We start from the raw sequence: 13,873 nt of genomic DNA, 5'->3' as shown, positions 1-13,873 counted from the left end.
GGAGCTTACAGCTCTCTGGTTTGAGGAAAACCTCCAACTTCCCCCAGAAACTGGGTCTGATTACCTTGCTTTCAGGTGGGTGGGTGGGTGAGTGAGTGGAAGTCTTTTTTTTAAAGAAGGCTAAGGTTTTTGGGCCTGGTAAGATCTGGGCTAAATGCTTGTGTAAAAGATATACCAAAAAAGCAGTATACATTAATTCTTTGAACACTTGCAGCTTTCCAATTCCACTGCTCAATGTGATACAGAGAAGCGGCAAAACTATGTCATGAGGGACAGAGTTGAGAAAAAATGGGTAGGAACCTCACTGAATTGCATTTAAACTAACGGCTATATAAATCTGTATACCTGCTTCCGATAGTCATACACTTCAACAGAGTACTTATGTATGCAATAACATTGCCAGGAAGCTCACATATTGGTTCTGATGCCTTTCCAAAGTAACTGGCGCCTTTACATGCATTATTAAAAGGGCTTAAAGACCTTTAAAAAGGAAGCTCAGTAACAGAGTCCACTCAAAGAGATTCAGTGAAAATGAAATCTGAGCTGAAGCTTTTTTTCTTCGAGTCTTAACCCATTTAGTGCTTAGTATTCAGACAGAATAAAAGCAACATTTACAAATTTTCATGTAAATTTAAGAATATATTATTTTGCTAAGCATTCTGCCACAAATAAAAATGTGATGTTGCAAACAAGTATTCCTAGTCCCAAAACAACTCAATTTCATAAGTGATAGACTGAATTAATATTTTCTCCCATTAATTTTTAACCACCTAATCAATGTCTGCAAAACAAGATACACCATTGACACAACCTGCTAAACTGGATAAACCCACTTGAGCATCTGCAGCTGGGTGGTTGAGATTGCTGACCTTGAGAGAGGCCCAGAAAGGGAACACCAGGAGCCAGGCCTCCTCCGTGGTCGCACCTCACCTATAGAATAAACTCCAACCTGAGATTCGCCTGGCCCCTTCAACGGGGGTCTTTAAGAAACTGTTTAAAAGATGGTCATTCAGACTTTTCAGAACTTGCACCAATAGAGTACAGACGTTCTTTCAGCCCTTAAATTATCTACTCCACCATCTTGCTTGTTAACATTTAATTCTTGTGCTTTGATTTTAATTAATTAATTGTTTTTATGTTGCTTTTAAAAAGTTAATTGACTGATATGTTTATTTGGTTTTTATCTTGTTATGTTTTGTGGCTATTATTTATTCTGTTATAGTGATTTATTTTGTTGTTGTGAACCACCCAGAGTTGCCTTAGTAGCCAGATGGGTATATAAATTGAACAAATGAATGAATGAATGACTTGATGGGCAAGTCCAAAAGAAATGTCCCCACCTACACACCATAGCTAGATAGTAACCCTGAAAGATATTTTAAAACCTTTTAAAGATACAGTGTAACTACTGTGGAAAGAGACATTCCTGAAGATCATATGCAACACCCCACAGTTCCCGTGTCTGTGACCTATATTATATACCCCTAAAATCGTTCAATACCTGGAGTTGTTTCTTAACACGTTCATTCTTCTGTGTTTCTGTTACACGCTCTTCTTCGCTCCTGTGATTCACAACACCATCGGAGGCCAATTCTGCACTAGCTTCAGCATTATTCTCATCTTGTTCATCATGCTCATTCTCTGTGGCAGGGACAACAGGTGGGGGAGGGGGTGGGGGAGGAGCTGACATCACAGTCTTCAGTTCTTCTTTGGTCTTCTCCAGATCTTCTTGGGCTGCAAAAGCCTAAAAGTAGTAATAAAGATTGCTTAACACTCATGTATCACAAGCAAGTCAAAGGTGCTACGTTTCTACTTTAATCAGGTTGAAGTCAATGGGGCTGATGTTACGTAAGCTTCCAACACATTTGCAGACCATTGTTTGTAGCCTTACTTTGTAAGCAGAAGTAATCCTGCTACCCAGGTCTTCCACATGCTAACTCAGCAGCAGCTAACAGAGACTGCAATCTCTCTCTCTCTTGACAAAGCAGCATTTTCAAAGGACTGAGGCATGACACCCAATTAGACTGGAGAAACATAGAAACAGTTATTTGGAGGATATCAAAACACAAAAATATTCATATGTGGTCTCCTCCAAAATACTGAATCAGTTGGCCCTATTTTATTCCAGAAATAATTTCCTACAAGAACAATATTTGGATCCTGATTGAACCAGAGTAGATCTAGTGAAGTTTCACTGACTTCAATAAATCTGTTCTTAAGTATGACAAAGTCAGATTCCTACTCAGAAAAACTAGCAGCCACTCAAGGAAATACGTTCTTCAACATTTTAAAATTCTAGTGTCTGCTACATAGGTAGTTCACAAATCCCAGCTCAAAACGATTACTTTGTGTTGCCATTCTGAAGCTTCTTCTTCTTTCTTCTTCTTGGCCTCCTCCAAAAGTGCAATCTTAGCAGTAAATTCAGCAAGTTCTGCCGCCTACGAAAAACGAATACATTTTTATGGCTATGTCACTTACTGGTATGCCTTGTAGAAGAACCAATAACCTTGTGTGGTGATTTCAGATACCTAACATTGTGCTAGAATCCTACTGGGGATTTATTCCAGCGTAATTTTAATTTCTTAAAGTGCAGCAATGAATTGCTGCTAATTAACTAGCTGCCGATTGTGTTTCTGGTCACTTGTTAGATGTGCAACATGGCATGAGATCAGGAATGTGAGCTGCAACTTCTCAGTGGCAACTGTCCACTGCAGTATACACAATTATTCTCACACCAGTCTAAATCCCGAATAACTTCTGTGAAGCATAACAACTCTTAAGTGGCATCACAATGGTATAAATCTGCATTTGCTACTTATGTTGCCTCACTGGATACATCAGTTTTAGCAATTTCTCTGATGAAATTATACAATCAATTCAAGACTCATTAGCGGTGATGCCAATTTCTTACTAGCTGCTCCTGGTTCTTCATCTGGTCAGCAGCCTGTTTTGCCAAAGCAGCTTTTGCCTCTTCTGCAGCTCTACGTTCCTTTTCCAGACGCTCTGCTTCCTCCTTTGCTTTCTTTCGTTCCTGATCCAGTTCCAGAGCTTTTCTTGTCTGCTCCTCCAATTCTGTATACAAATGTGGAAAGGATGAGCCCAAACAGTGCAAAGACAAGGCCAGGTTTTCACTCCCTACAAATTAGCATCCTAGAAGTGTGTTACATCAAGATCAAGTTACAAGTCAAGGGTACAGGTTGTCAAAACAGCTTTAAGGTGACAGACTGCATAAATTAAGAGTCTCACACTGCTTTCTAATGATCAGAAATAAATCTGGATTGGACAGTCATCAACTAAAATCTTCCCAGGACTGTTCTGCACTGTAGCTCAGAGAGCTCAGATTATAATGTAATGCCTGCTTTCCAACACAAAAGAATATTCTGATATTTTATCTTCCTTATCCTCCTGGTGGAAGGCTTGGCCATTTCTAATGATGCAGAGACACATCTTTTAAAATAGTTTTCATTATCTAGGGGTAACAAAACCATACATGACTGCAAAGAATGCAAAAGACTTTTATACATATCAAAACCATTAACACCAGCAACTGGGGAAAAGAACAACAGCTCCATGTATAAAAGCAAAAGGAAGTCCAATTCACACAAGGCAGCTATGATGGAGGAATAGGACACAGGCACACATACTCAAAGCAGTAGAGAACAGCACTCTACAACAGATCATATGCTGTGGATATAGGAGGTTTCAGATTCAATCCCTGCCATTACCAGCTGGCAGGTGATGGAAGAGGTATTTTCTTGAGACATTGAAGAGGCATTGCCAGTACTAGGAAGAGCTTGAAGTACTTATTTTGGGCTCTAACTCACAGAATCTTCCACTTAGCATGGCTACTGGCCATACTAGTTATGGAGATCCAGGGAGCTGCGGTTTCCGAGCTCTGGGTCCTGGACTAAATACACAAATAGTTTCTCTCTCTCTCTCTCTCTCTCTCTCTCTCTCTCTGAGAGTTCATTGTAAGGACAGATCCTGAAGCTGAGGCTCCAATACTTTGGCCATCTCATGAGAAGAGACGACTCCCTGGAAAAGACCCTGATGTTGGGAAAGTGTGAAGGCAAGAGGAGAAGGGGACGACAGAGGACGAGATGGTTGGACGGTGTCACCGAAGCGACCAACATGAATTTAGCCCAACTCCGGGAGGCAGTGGAAGACAGGAAGGTCTGGCGTGCTCTGGTCCATGGGGTCCCGAAGAGTCAGACAAGACATAATGACTAAACAACAACAACAAGCCAGACAGAGTATGCCACACATAGGCCCAGCTACGTCAAATTACTTAAATTAAGATATTTATTTATTTTATATTTATTTATTTATTGTTTTTTTACCCCGTCTATCTGGTTAGATTGCCCAAAAATCATATGCAGTAGTTACCATTGCACAACAGGATTTTATTTTGACCTAACCTTTTACTTTCATTAGAAAATAGAGAATAACTTTCACATTTTAAGCGCTTACTCTTCCCGATGAAGAGGTTTTTAAACAGAGTTTGGAAAACTAGCTGTCAGGGATTTCCTACTTCAGCAGGGATTTAAATTCAAAGGCCCTTGGGGCCTCTTCCAACTTTATAAATTCTATGATTCTATTATCAAAACAAATAAATGCAATGCAGTGACTCACCTTTTTGGGCCTTCATTGTCTGTTCTTCAATTTGTCTTAACCGTTCCATTAATTCTTCTTTTTCACGTTCTATTCTTTCTTTCTCTTTTTCTGCTATTTCCCTTTTCTTTTTCTCATTCTCAAGTTGTGCCCTAAATGAAATAGATGTAGGTATATAGATGTAGCGGGGGAAGATGCCATGTTCATTTTAAATGAGAGTCCATGAGGTAATCAATTTACTCATTTATGTCACATTTCTCCTGACAGTGCAAGCCACTATGTTATATACTGTGATGGTCCACCAGTACTCACTGCAGTTTAGAATCCTGAGTGTCTACAAATGGAAGTTGTACCCTTAAGCCCCTCAATTTTTCCAGACTTTAAAAATTTTGGCTTCTCCATGGGAGAACTGTTCCTTCAGGGACACAACTATCCTCTTAAATAAGGTATGCCACTGGCATTCTTCAAGCAAAAAACCCTGTTATCACCTTTCAAACAGGAAATGGGATTTTTCAAACCACAAATGATGTGGTCCCTGGAATATCCTGGGGTTAGAAAAATGTCCCCATGCCCATTCCTGGACTAAAAGAGCCACGGTCCAATTCAAAAGATTTATTGTTACTGGAGAAACTGAACAGAAACAGAATAATACACAAACACTTTAGGCCACCATAATGCAGTGATAACACAAACTTACTAAATGGGCCCATGAAGTAGTAGAATAACTACAATGCTCCAATCTATTAATTATTGCATATCTCTGAACTACTGTAAAGAGAACTATTCAACAATTCACAACATTAGACATCCCCTAAAGAAAGTGAAACACCAAATAATTTTATTCAATACTATAAAGCTGAACTGTGATTTTCCCCACAACCTTCTTACTTTTACTGAGATTACTGCAATACTGGCATCAAAACTAACACATACACTTGGCAATACTGTAGTGGCCCTTACATGAGGTCTGCCTCTAATGATAGCTTGAATATTCATTTTCTGTTTTCCTAGTACAGGATCAACTGAAGTTGCTGTTGGGATTTTGTATATAGTTGTACCACAAATCCTTCCCCCACCCCCTAAAAAATGGTCTGTGGCAAATTTCGATTAGCGCAAGTAGCGTGTTCTCACAACACATTCCTGGAGGACCAAATCTTCTGTGCCACAAGGCTAAAAAAGCACGCTAACATTTGTAAGAACTACCCAGGGCCAGAGAAAACCCAGGACCTTAAATAAATCTCCTTTCCCTCCCCTCTCTGTATAGCTCAAACTGCTGTTGCCAAGAATTGTACAAGCCATGCAAGAGAACCATTTTTATCACTTATCATTTGTGGGGAGGAGAAGGTGAGTGAGACGGAACAGTGGCATGGTAACAGATATACATAACAAAACACAAAGTAACATTTATTTTAATATACTATTGCCAGTGATTTAGTAATGATGATCAAGTACTATTTTCTGAGAATTCTTCCCCAAAAAGGCAAAATATAAGATAATAATAAAATTCCTCATTAGATCTGCCTCAAGTTCATATGTCTGTGGGATATTAAGCCCCAAACAAGCATCAAGCAACTTCCATACCATATTCATGGGCAGTCAATAACATACCTCTCCAACTGTTTTTGATGTTTTTCTTCCCTAGCTTGGGCCTTCATTTGTTGAACTTCAATTGTATCTGGCTTTCTCCTCCTCATATATAGCTCATGGTTTCCCATGCACAGTGCCAGTATTCGTTTATTGATTCTCAGACGTGGTGCATAAAACACAAAATCCTAATGGAAAAAAATAAGTTACTAAAATTTTATTTATATTCTAGAAACATATCAGTTTACAAAGGACATAAATATTCAAGCTGATTATACAAAATTCCAGCATTTTAAAATTTAAATAAACTTCCACTAGCATCCAAAATGACTTGACATTAACAGTGAGATCAGGGACATAACAGAGTTTCCAGAGGATATTAAATTATTATGGATTATGAAATCCCAACCAGTCTGGGAAGAACTCCAAACAAATCTCAGATGTGCAGAAGGAAGGCAGGTGAAAATCAAGAGTTTTGGAAAGCCACATACACTGGAGACAGAAAAGAAAACCTCATACATACATTGCATAATTTAAATTGCATCCTCACTATAAAGGAAATAGATCTTCAGTCATGACAGAAAATCTCCACGCACTATACTGCAACAGGGCAAAAGCATGTTTTGTGTGAAAAATGATGAATGACTTAATCTTACAGTGTAGCTATATTTTAGAATATAGCTTACAGCTGCAGTTCTGTGATCCTAATTCAAAAAGAAACATGGATCTGGGAAGGGACAACTAAGATGAGATCAAGAAAATGGGAGTATTGGGCTTATGACAAAAGCACAAAAGGTTGCAGGCCTTTTAGTTTAAGGAGAACATGCATAAGTTTTATAAAACTACTAATGTATTATGGGAGGAGGGCATTTTATCTCTCATATCACATAAGAACTTAGTCTGGCATTTAATTCAGGATACATATTTATCTCACTAACTAATGACATTCACTACTCCATGATGGAACTGATAAGCTGTTAACAGACCTTTTCTCCCTGAAACTACACAATCTTTTTCTAAAAACCGCAATTAACAGGTAAACAACATACATTATCTTTTCAGTAGCAAGTCAAAGGCACTAGGAGCTGAAGACAAACTTAAGATGGCCACCATTTCAATGCCTGCTTATGTACTCCCTGTGGCATTTCTCCCTGAGTGGTCATATTGACCAGATAGGCGAGATATAAATAGAATAAATAAATAAAATAAATAAAATTAAAATAAATTCTCCTGAGAACAGAATGCTGGACAAGACTTTAATCAAGACCTAGCAAGCCCTTCTTTCCTATTATTTCAAAATCAAATGGAACTTACAGTTTATTCTCAATGGCCCATTATTCACTGTTTTAACAAATCAATGTGTATCTTAGAAATCTAGTTGGCAGGCAACAGCAGAGGAGACAAAAGAGAGACATGGAATTGGTTCCAACTCTACTGGGAAAAGACTAGCTTTGGAAACTTTTTAAGTAACTGAGAACATCCACTAATACAAATATGACAAAATAATTTTAGAAAGGAAATGACAGAGGTAAGAACCAGAGATGGAAAGGTAATAAAGGTGTCTATATCAACTCTCAGGCTGACATAAGATTTACTTACAGGAGCTTTTTTGTCAATAGGCTTTATCACAAACTTTTTGTCATTAAATGAAATATTTCTTATTTCACTCCAAGGAAAGCCGATTTTGGGAGTTAACCTTTAGTAAGGAAGAAAGAATCCTTAATAAAAAGACACATATATGCTCAGTTTGTTTAAAAAAAACTAAGTTAGGGATAGGTCTAAACTTTTTTTTATGTTGCTTTTAAAATAGCATATAAATATAGCCATTTTTCCTTGCTCTGTATATATAGCATATAATGTCTCATATTATTGGTTGTTCTTGAATCCACTTAGGATATTTATATGATTAGAATATGTAGTGTACCACCTTTGCTGAACCTCTTTACATTTTAAAATCTGGAGATTTTAATCACATTTTTGCAATCAATGGCTTAATTGAAGATAAACATATAGTTCTTTTTTTTTAGGGAGGAAAATAAAATTAGGGATAGAAAGGCTGGTCAATTCACTCATTTTCTTTCTTTCAAAAAAGGCAAAAACACAAAACCACAAAATCTCCTCCAGATTAATTTTTGTACCTTGAATTCTCCTAAGGAGCTGCATTTTTAAAACATGTACAGAAGCTTTTACACAAAGGGCCTCCTCATAAATGCTTCAGAAACAGTGGAACAGTTTTAATATTACTTACTTGTCATCATGTTCATAAATATTTAACCCCAAAGCATCAACACCAAGCCACAACTCAGTTCCCTTTTTGTTCTTTATTTCAAAATAGTTGACTCCATACATTTCCAAATCTTGTGCAATTTTGAGGTATTCCATCATAGAATCTTCCCTGATAATGAAGAGAAGAGTGTTTAAAACCAGTTAAAATGAAAGTCTCTCTTTATTGAAAGGACAGGCACGGTCATGGTCTCAATCGTGCAAATACCTCCATCAATTATGTTCTACTGAAAATGTAAGGACAGAAAACGCATAATGATATACATGTTTGCAGTGACTTCAATGGGAATTCCAACTCAACCCCATGCATATTTATTTGGAACTAAATCCTACCAATTTCAGTGGGGCACACTTCCCAAATTAATGTACACAAGGTCTTTACATTGTGTATGAACACTTCTCCTGAAAGTAAGCCACAATGAAGGTGGTGTCTTGGTTCCTGCAGGGAGTACAGAACTTTAAATGAACGACTGCAAACCTAGCAGTCTTCATTATATAATTAGCTCTCTCTCTCTCTCTCTCTCTTTGCATCAAGATAATGTTCTTATTGTGTTCTGTTCTAGACAATGCATAAAAACTGCACATCTGTCTCAGGAATCTGAATTTTAAATCCCCTGGACTATTGTTGGGGTGCCACTGGGAATCAATGGCTGTGGAAACACTGTAAATTAGAGGCAAACTGCATAAGAATTTCCATAGACATTACCTGTTGTCTGCCAAGTCACACATGTCAGTTTGCAATAAACAATGTCTACAGAGACTTAGCTTACAGAAATTTGCTTCCAAATGTTATGCTATGCTACAGGATTTCTGCCAGTAAATTATAAAGGGAGAGGGAAAGGAGATGGGATTATAGCAGGTGGAAAGGGAAAATAAAATAAAGGTTTTGGTGGGCTGGCTGGGAAAGGGGTTTTTCAAACATTCATGTAACTGTTTCCTTCTTCCCAAAGCTCAGAAAGAAGGATGAGTAGTGGGGCAGGGAGTTTTCTACTTTTTTTCCTCCTGGTAATGCTTTTTGCAATCACTTAGTTGAAATGGCAGCTGCATATCAACTAAAAAATTTTTTTCGACTAGGCACTACATAAAAGTGGCATAGCTGTCTCAGGAAACTGAATTTGAGTCCTCTGGACTACTGTTAGAATTCACTTCGGAATCAGTGGCTGAAATCCCGTAGCACAGGATTAAAGTTAAAATTAAATATTTGAGCCTTCTAACTTAAACTCAACAGAATTCAGCTTTTGGACTCAATAACAGTTCATTAAACTGCTAACTACTGTATCTACTTTTACATTTCCCATTTCTGTGCGCCAGTAGGAAAAAGTAATTTTTAAAATTAAGACAATCAGGAGCTAATTATGTACAATGGCTCTGGCTCAATATGGCATGTTTCCATTACAGCCAACAAGGAATAATTATTTTTGTCTGCAGGTGAGATCAGCAATAAGCAAAAACAAGATACTTTCAAAGTGAGGAGGACCATAGCGATACAGGATAACTTACCTTAGCATTCCCCTGTGTTCTTCATGCCAGTTCTGTATCCTTTCTTCCCACTGCTCTTTTGTCAATTTATGCTGTTCCAAAACACTGTCAAAATAAGCAATCATTACAAAAAGTATATATCCTGACTTTTTCTGTTGCCCTACACCATTAAATTGGTCTGAAAAGCTTTCACACCATTTCTAGCCCAGTAACAATCTATAATAAATTTGAAAACAATTCATAAATGGGGAGGAAACAAATGTTTTCTTTTTGAAATTACTCTTCCAATAAATATCCATAAGTTGTCTAAAAGGACACTAGCTTTGAGAATTATAATTAAAAACAAAGCCTCTTCTATAAAAAAAATCTGATCTATCTTGTACCTCCAGCTCTGCTGCCCATCTTGAAAATCCCACCTTCCTTATGTTTACCTATACTCTTCCACTGTACCGTATTTGCCGGCGTATAAGACGACTGGGAATAGAAGACGACCCCCAAACATTTCCACTCAAAATATAGAGTTCCTTATATATTCGCCGTATAAGACTACTCCCTCTTCCGCACACCTTCCACACACACCAAATAAAAGGTAAAAGAACATCAGATTTGATTTCAACATGTTAATTTATATTCAAATGTTTATGATATGCAGGAAAACTGTCACAAGGCTGTATGTTATCAAACATGTAAACATAAAACAGTGCAAGTTTATTAAACGTAATTCACTAAAGACAACACACTCCTCTCCTCCTCAGCGCAAGCAACACTCCAAGTGGACCCTATGGACGGGTAGATGCTTCTCAGGAACACACGCAGGCAGCCCACAACCCAGAGGGACTCTGGAAACATGCTGTTTGTTTTCTAAGCTGTTAACCAAACTGGAACTGTCAATGATAGAAGGAAGATAACAAATTTTAAAAGCCTTCAAACTCCTTTTAAAAGCCTTCAAATTTCTGTTCGTCATCTGATTTTAAACGTTCATCAATGACGTCTTGGGATACAGTTGCAAGGCAGACATCATATGGATCTCCTGGTATTTCTGTGTCAGATGATGTGGCCTCAGCTTCAGCTTCCTCTTCATCTTGCCACAAGTACCCGTGCTCCATACCATCTAATGAATTTGATATGGCACGCTTCTTGAAAGACTCGATTACTGTTTGTGCATCAATATCATTCCAGGCTTTTATGACAAATTGGCACAAAACATCCAACTGTGGAGCACGCATGTTTCCTCCGTTTGTGTATGACTTTTCACCGCTAACCATCCATTCATTCCACTGTTCTCGAATGCGATCTTTAAACGGCTTGTTTAGGCACACATCCAGGGGCTGTACCAATGATGTCAATCCTGCAGGAATAACTGCTGCATCTGTTTTTATTCTCACAAGCCTTTCCTTGGTGGTGGGAGCAAGGAGGGAGCGCGGCACGGCACGGGATTGTGGAGGCATCTCTGGGGACCTCCCCCCTGGAAGCCAAGTATGAACATAACCCAAACCACCCCTTTTTAGAGAAGCGTGTTTGGAACCGCCTAAGCCTCACTTGAGCCATGAAAGGCTCCCCCACCCCACGCGTACGTTTACGCAAAAACTTTGCATTCAGATGCACCGCCTTCCACTGTGTTTATGTGGCAAGGCGCTCAGCCACTCTAGACCAAGCACCGATGAGTGACATACAGCGTGTCAAATCGCCAACGCTCCCAGCCTCATTTGGGCGATGCCAACGACGGCCGCTCACTGGGCTCGGGGCAGAAGTGAAAGCAGCTGCCCAGGCAGGGAAGGGAGGGGACCATGTTGGCGCGCTCCTTCCTTGTTTCTCAAGAGAACCCGAGCGTGCCTTGGGAGTCGTTGCATGGCTGTGGGATTGTCTTGGGGCGGCTTCCCCATAAATTCCCTGGGAGGGTCCCTCTTCCCAGCTTCTTCTGGATTGGAGCAGGGGTGGCCCAAGGGCGGGGGCGATGCTGCTGCAGCTGAGCGCCCGGTTTGATCCGCAGAGGGACGTGGTGCCCTGGCTTTCGGAGTCAGCCGCTGGAGGGGCGCTCGGAGACATGAAGGCTGGTAAGGGTTCAGCTTCATGCTCTTTTAACATGGTGGCCCTTCAAGGCTTGTTCCCGTTCTAGCAAGCATGTGACTTTTGGGGGGGGGGGAATCCATTGCCAGGTGAGCTGCCACCTCCTGTTCAGTACTCTTTAAGTCCCCGCGCGGGCTGCCTGTCAGGGACGCGCGGATATACCCGCTCTGGGCTGTTGGGGTTGAAGTGCACTCGGCGTACAAGATGACCCCCCCCCCCACTTGGAAGCATGTTTTTCAGGGGAAAAAGGCATCTTGTATGCCAGCAAATAAGGTATTTAAAGCATCTGGTGTGGCTTAGAACTATTTAAACCGGAACATCCCACCTCAGGTAAAGCATAGTCAAACAACAATAACAAAACAGAGACATATACAGTAGCTAAAAGAAATCTCTGCTGAGCCATATGACTAGTCTTCGATTGTGTATCTTTCCCTCAGAAATGCAACGGAATATAGTAAGATGAATAAAAAGAACAATATCATTACCTGTTAGTTAAAGTAACAATACTAGAATGGGACTTGCCTCCTGAAAACTGGACCAACATTCCCTTGCTCCTAACTTGTGTTACTAGTAGTACTAATTGCTATTTTTTCATTTGTTCTTGAAGAAAATAATTGCCAGAATGTCAAGTGTATATTCTCAAATGTTAAGCAGTGCAGTTAACAACAAGTGCTCACATCTGAACTATGATGGGCTCACATTCCCTATGTCCACAATATTTGGAGCTATAAAATACATCAGTTTTACCAGATCTTTAAATTTAATGTTAAGCACTGAAGGCTAAAGGGACTGCTTATTCAGATATACCACTCACGGCAAACATATTATCTCGTTCAAAGACTTCCTTATTTTAACACTGAACATACCATGATTCAGTCCTATCATGGCTTAATCACCAACTCAGGGTATTGGTGCATTTCACATCATCATTAAATCACAATTTGTCTTAACCGTGGGTTGTTGCTTTACCAACAAACTTGCACAGCAGGCAATTAAACAAAAACTGGCCTCTTTCATATTTTTGTTTTTCTCCTCTTCCCTTGTCAAATCTTACTCGAGACAAAAACTTATATTTCAGCACACCATGGCTTGTTGTGATTTCAGAACATACTCTATATCTTGGTTTGCTTAGACTACTAGGCATGCTTTACTATTAAACTGACATGTTATACTGACTGAGTTTGCAGGAATTGATGCAGCACAGAGATTTCTTACCGCTGCGGAAGAAGTCTGTCATTAGCCAAATATCCTAGTTTATGTATTTCCTTATTGTAATCACCATACTTGGCCTGAACAGCGTAAGAAGCTAGCAGAACAGCAGTTTCTGGTGGACAGTATATTTCATCATTTAAGATGGCTTCTTTGACTTGCAGAAAAAACAGTCTCTGAGTTATTTCCTGAATTAACTCTTCAGACACATCTTCAGGAAAAAACTTGGCCCTGAATTTGAACTGAAGGGGACTTTCCTTTCTTACATCTTGCTGTGTGACCTGAAAAGGAATTTTGGAAGAGTAAAGAGTGCATAAGAATATCTGGAAAAGCAATCTAGTCACTGGTTGTTACATACTGTAATTCAACTCTAGAAAGCACAACATTGAAGGACTTGTGATTCACACAGACATCTAAATAATTAATTCTAAATTAGGAAAACATGACAGCTTTCAGAGGCTACACAAAACCATTTAAAGTCCTTATTGTATTCTTGTGTCACTCCAATTTTCATTATACAAATGCAGTTTTGAAGAGCTATCAGTATACACCAGATGGAATGCAAGTTTGATTTTCAGCAAACCAAATTCACAGAGATGTACTGGTTATACCCCTAGACTTTTAAAAATTTAGCAAGAAA

The 13,873-nt window shown here is 39.1% G+C and overlaps 1 protein-coding gene across 2 annotated transcripts in view; it reads right to left on the bottom strand.

The window, feature by feature from the left end:
- The window catches only part of RDX (radixin), a 48,188-nt gene that overhangs the window by 3,066 nt on the left and 31,249 nt on the right, over positions 1–13,873 (bottom strand). For both annotated transcript variants that reach the window (XM_020805184.3, XM_020805185.3), the window contains exons 5-13: positions 13,240–13,514; positions 9,979–10,062; positions 8,444–8,590; positions 7,795–7,891; positions 6,220–6,383; positions 4,633–4,763; positions 2,912–3,072; positions 2,346–2,438; positions 1,502–1,744 (exon numbers count right to left, since the gene is read on the bottom strand). In XM_020805184.3, the coding sequence (XP_020660843.2) occupies positions 1,502–1,744; positions 2,346–2,438; positions 2,912–3,072; positions 4,633–4,763; positions 6,220–6,383; positions 7,795–7,891; positions 8,444–8,590; positions 9,979–10,062; positions 13,240–13,514 (1,395 nt within the window). The remainder of the gene's footprint in view (positions 1–1,501; positions 1,745–2,345; positions 2,439–2,911; positions 3,073–4,632; positions 4,764–6,219; positions 6,384–7,794; positions 7,892–8,443; positions 8,591–9,978; positions 10,063–13,239; positions 13,515–13,873) is intronic.

The sequence above is a fragment of the Pogona vitticeps genome, chromosome 3 (genome assembly GCF_051106095.1).
Source record: "Pogona vitticeps strain Pit_001003342236 chromosome 3, PviZW2.1, whole genome shotgun sequence".
NCBI classification, from domain to species: Eukaryota; Metazoa; Chordata; class Lepidosauria; order Squamata; family Agamidae; genus Pogona; species Pogona vitticeps.
The sequence above is the reverse complement of the archived record's forward strand: the minus strand, read 5'-3'. Positions and strand labels throughout refer to the sequence as shown.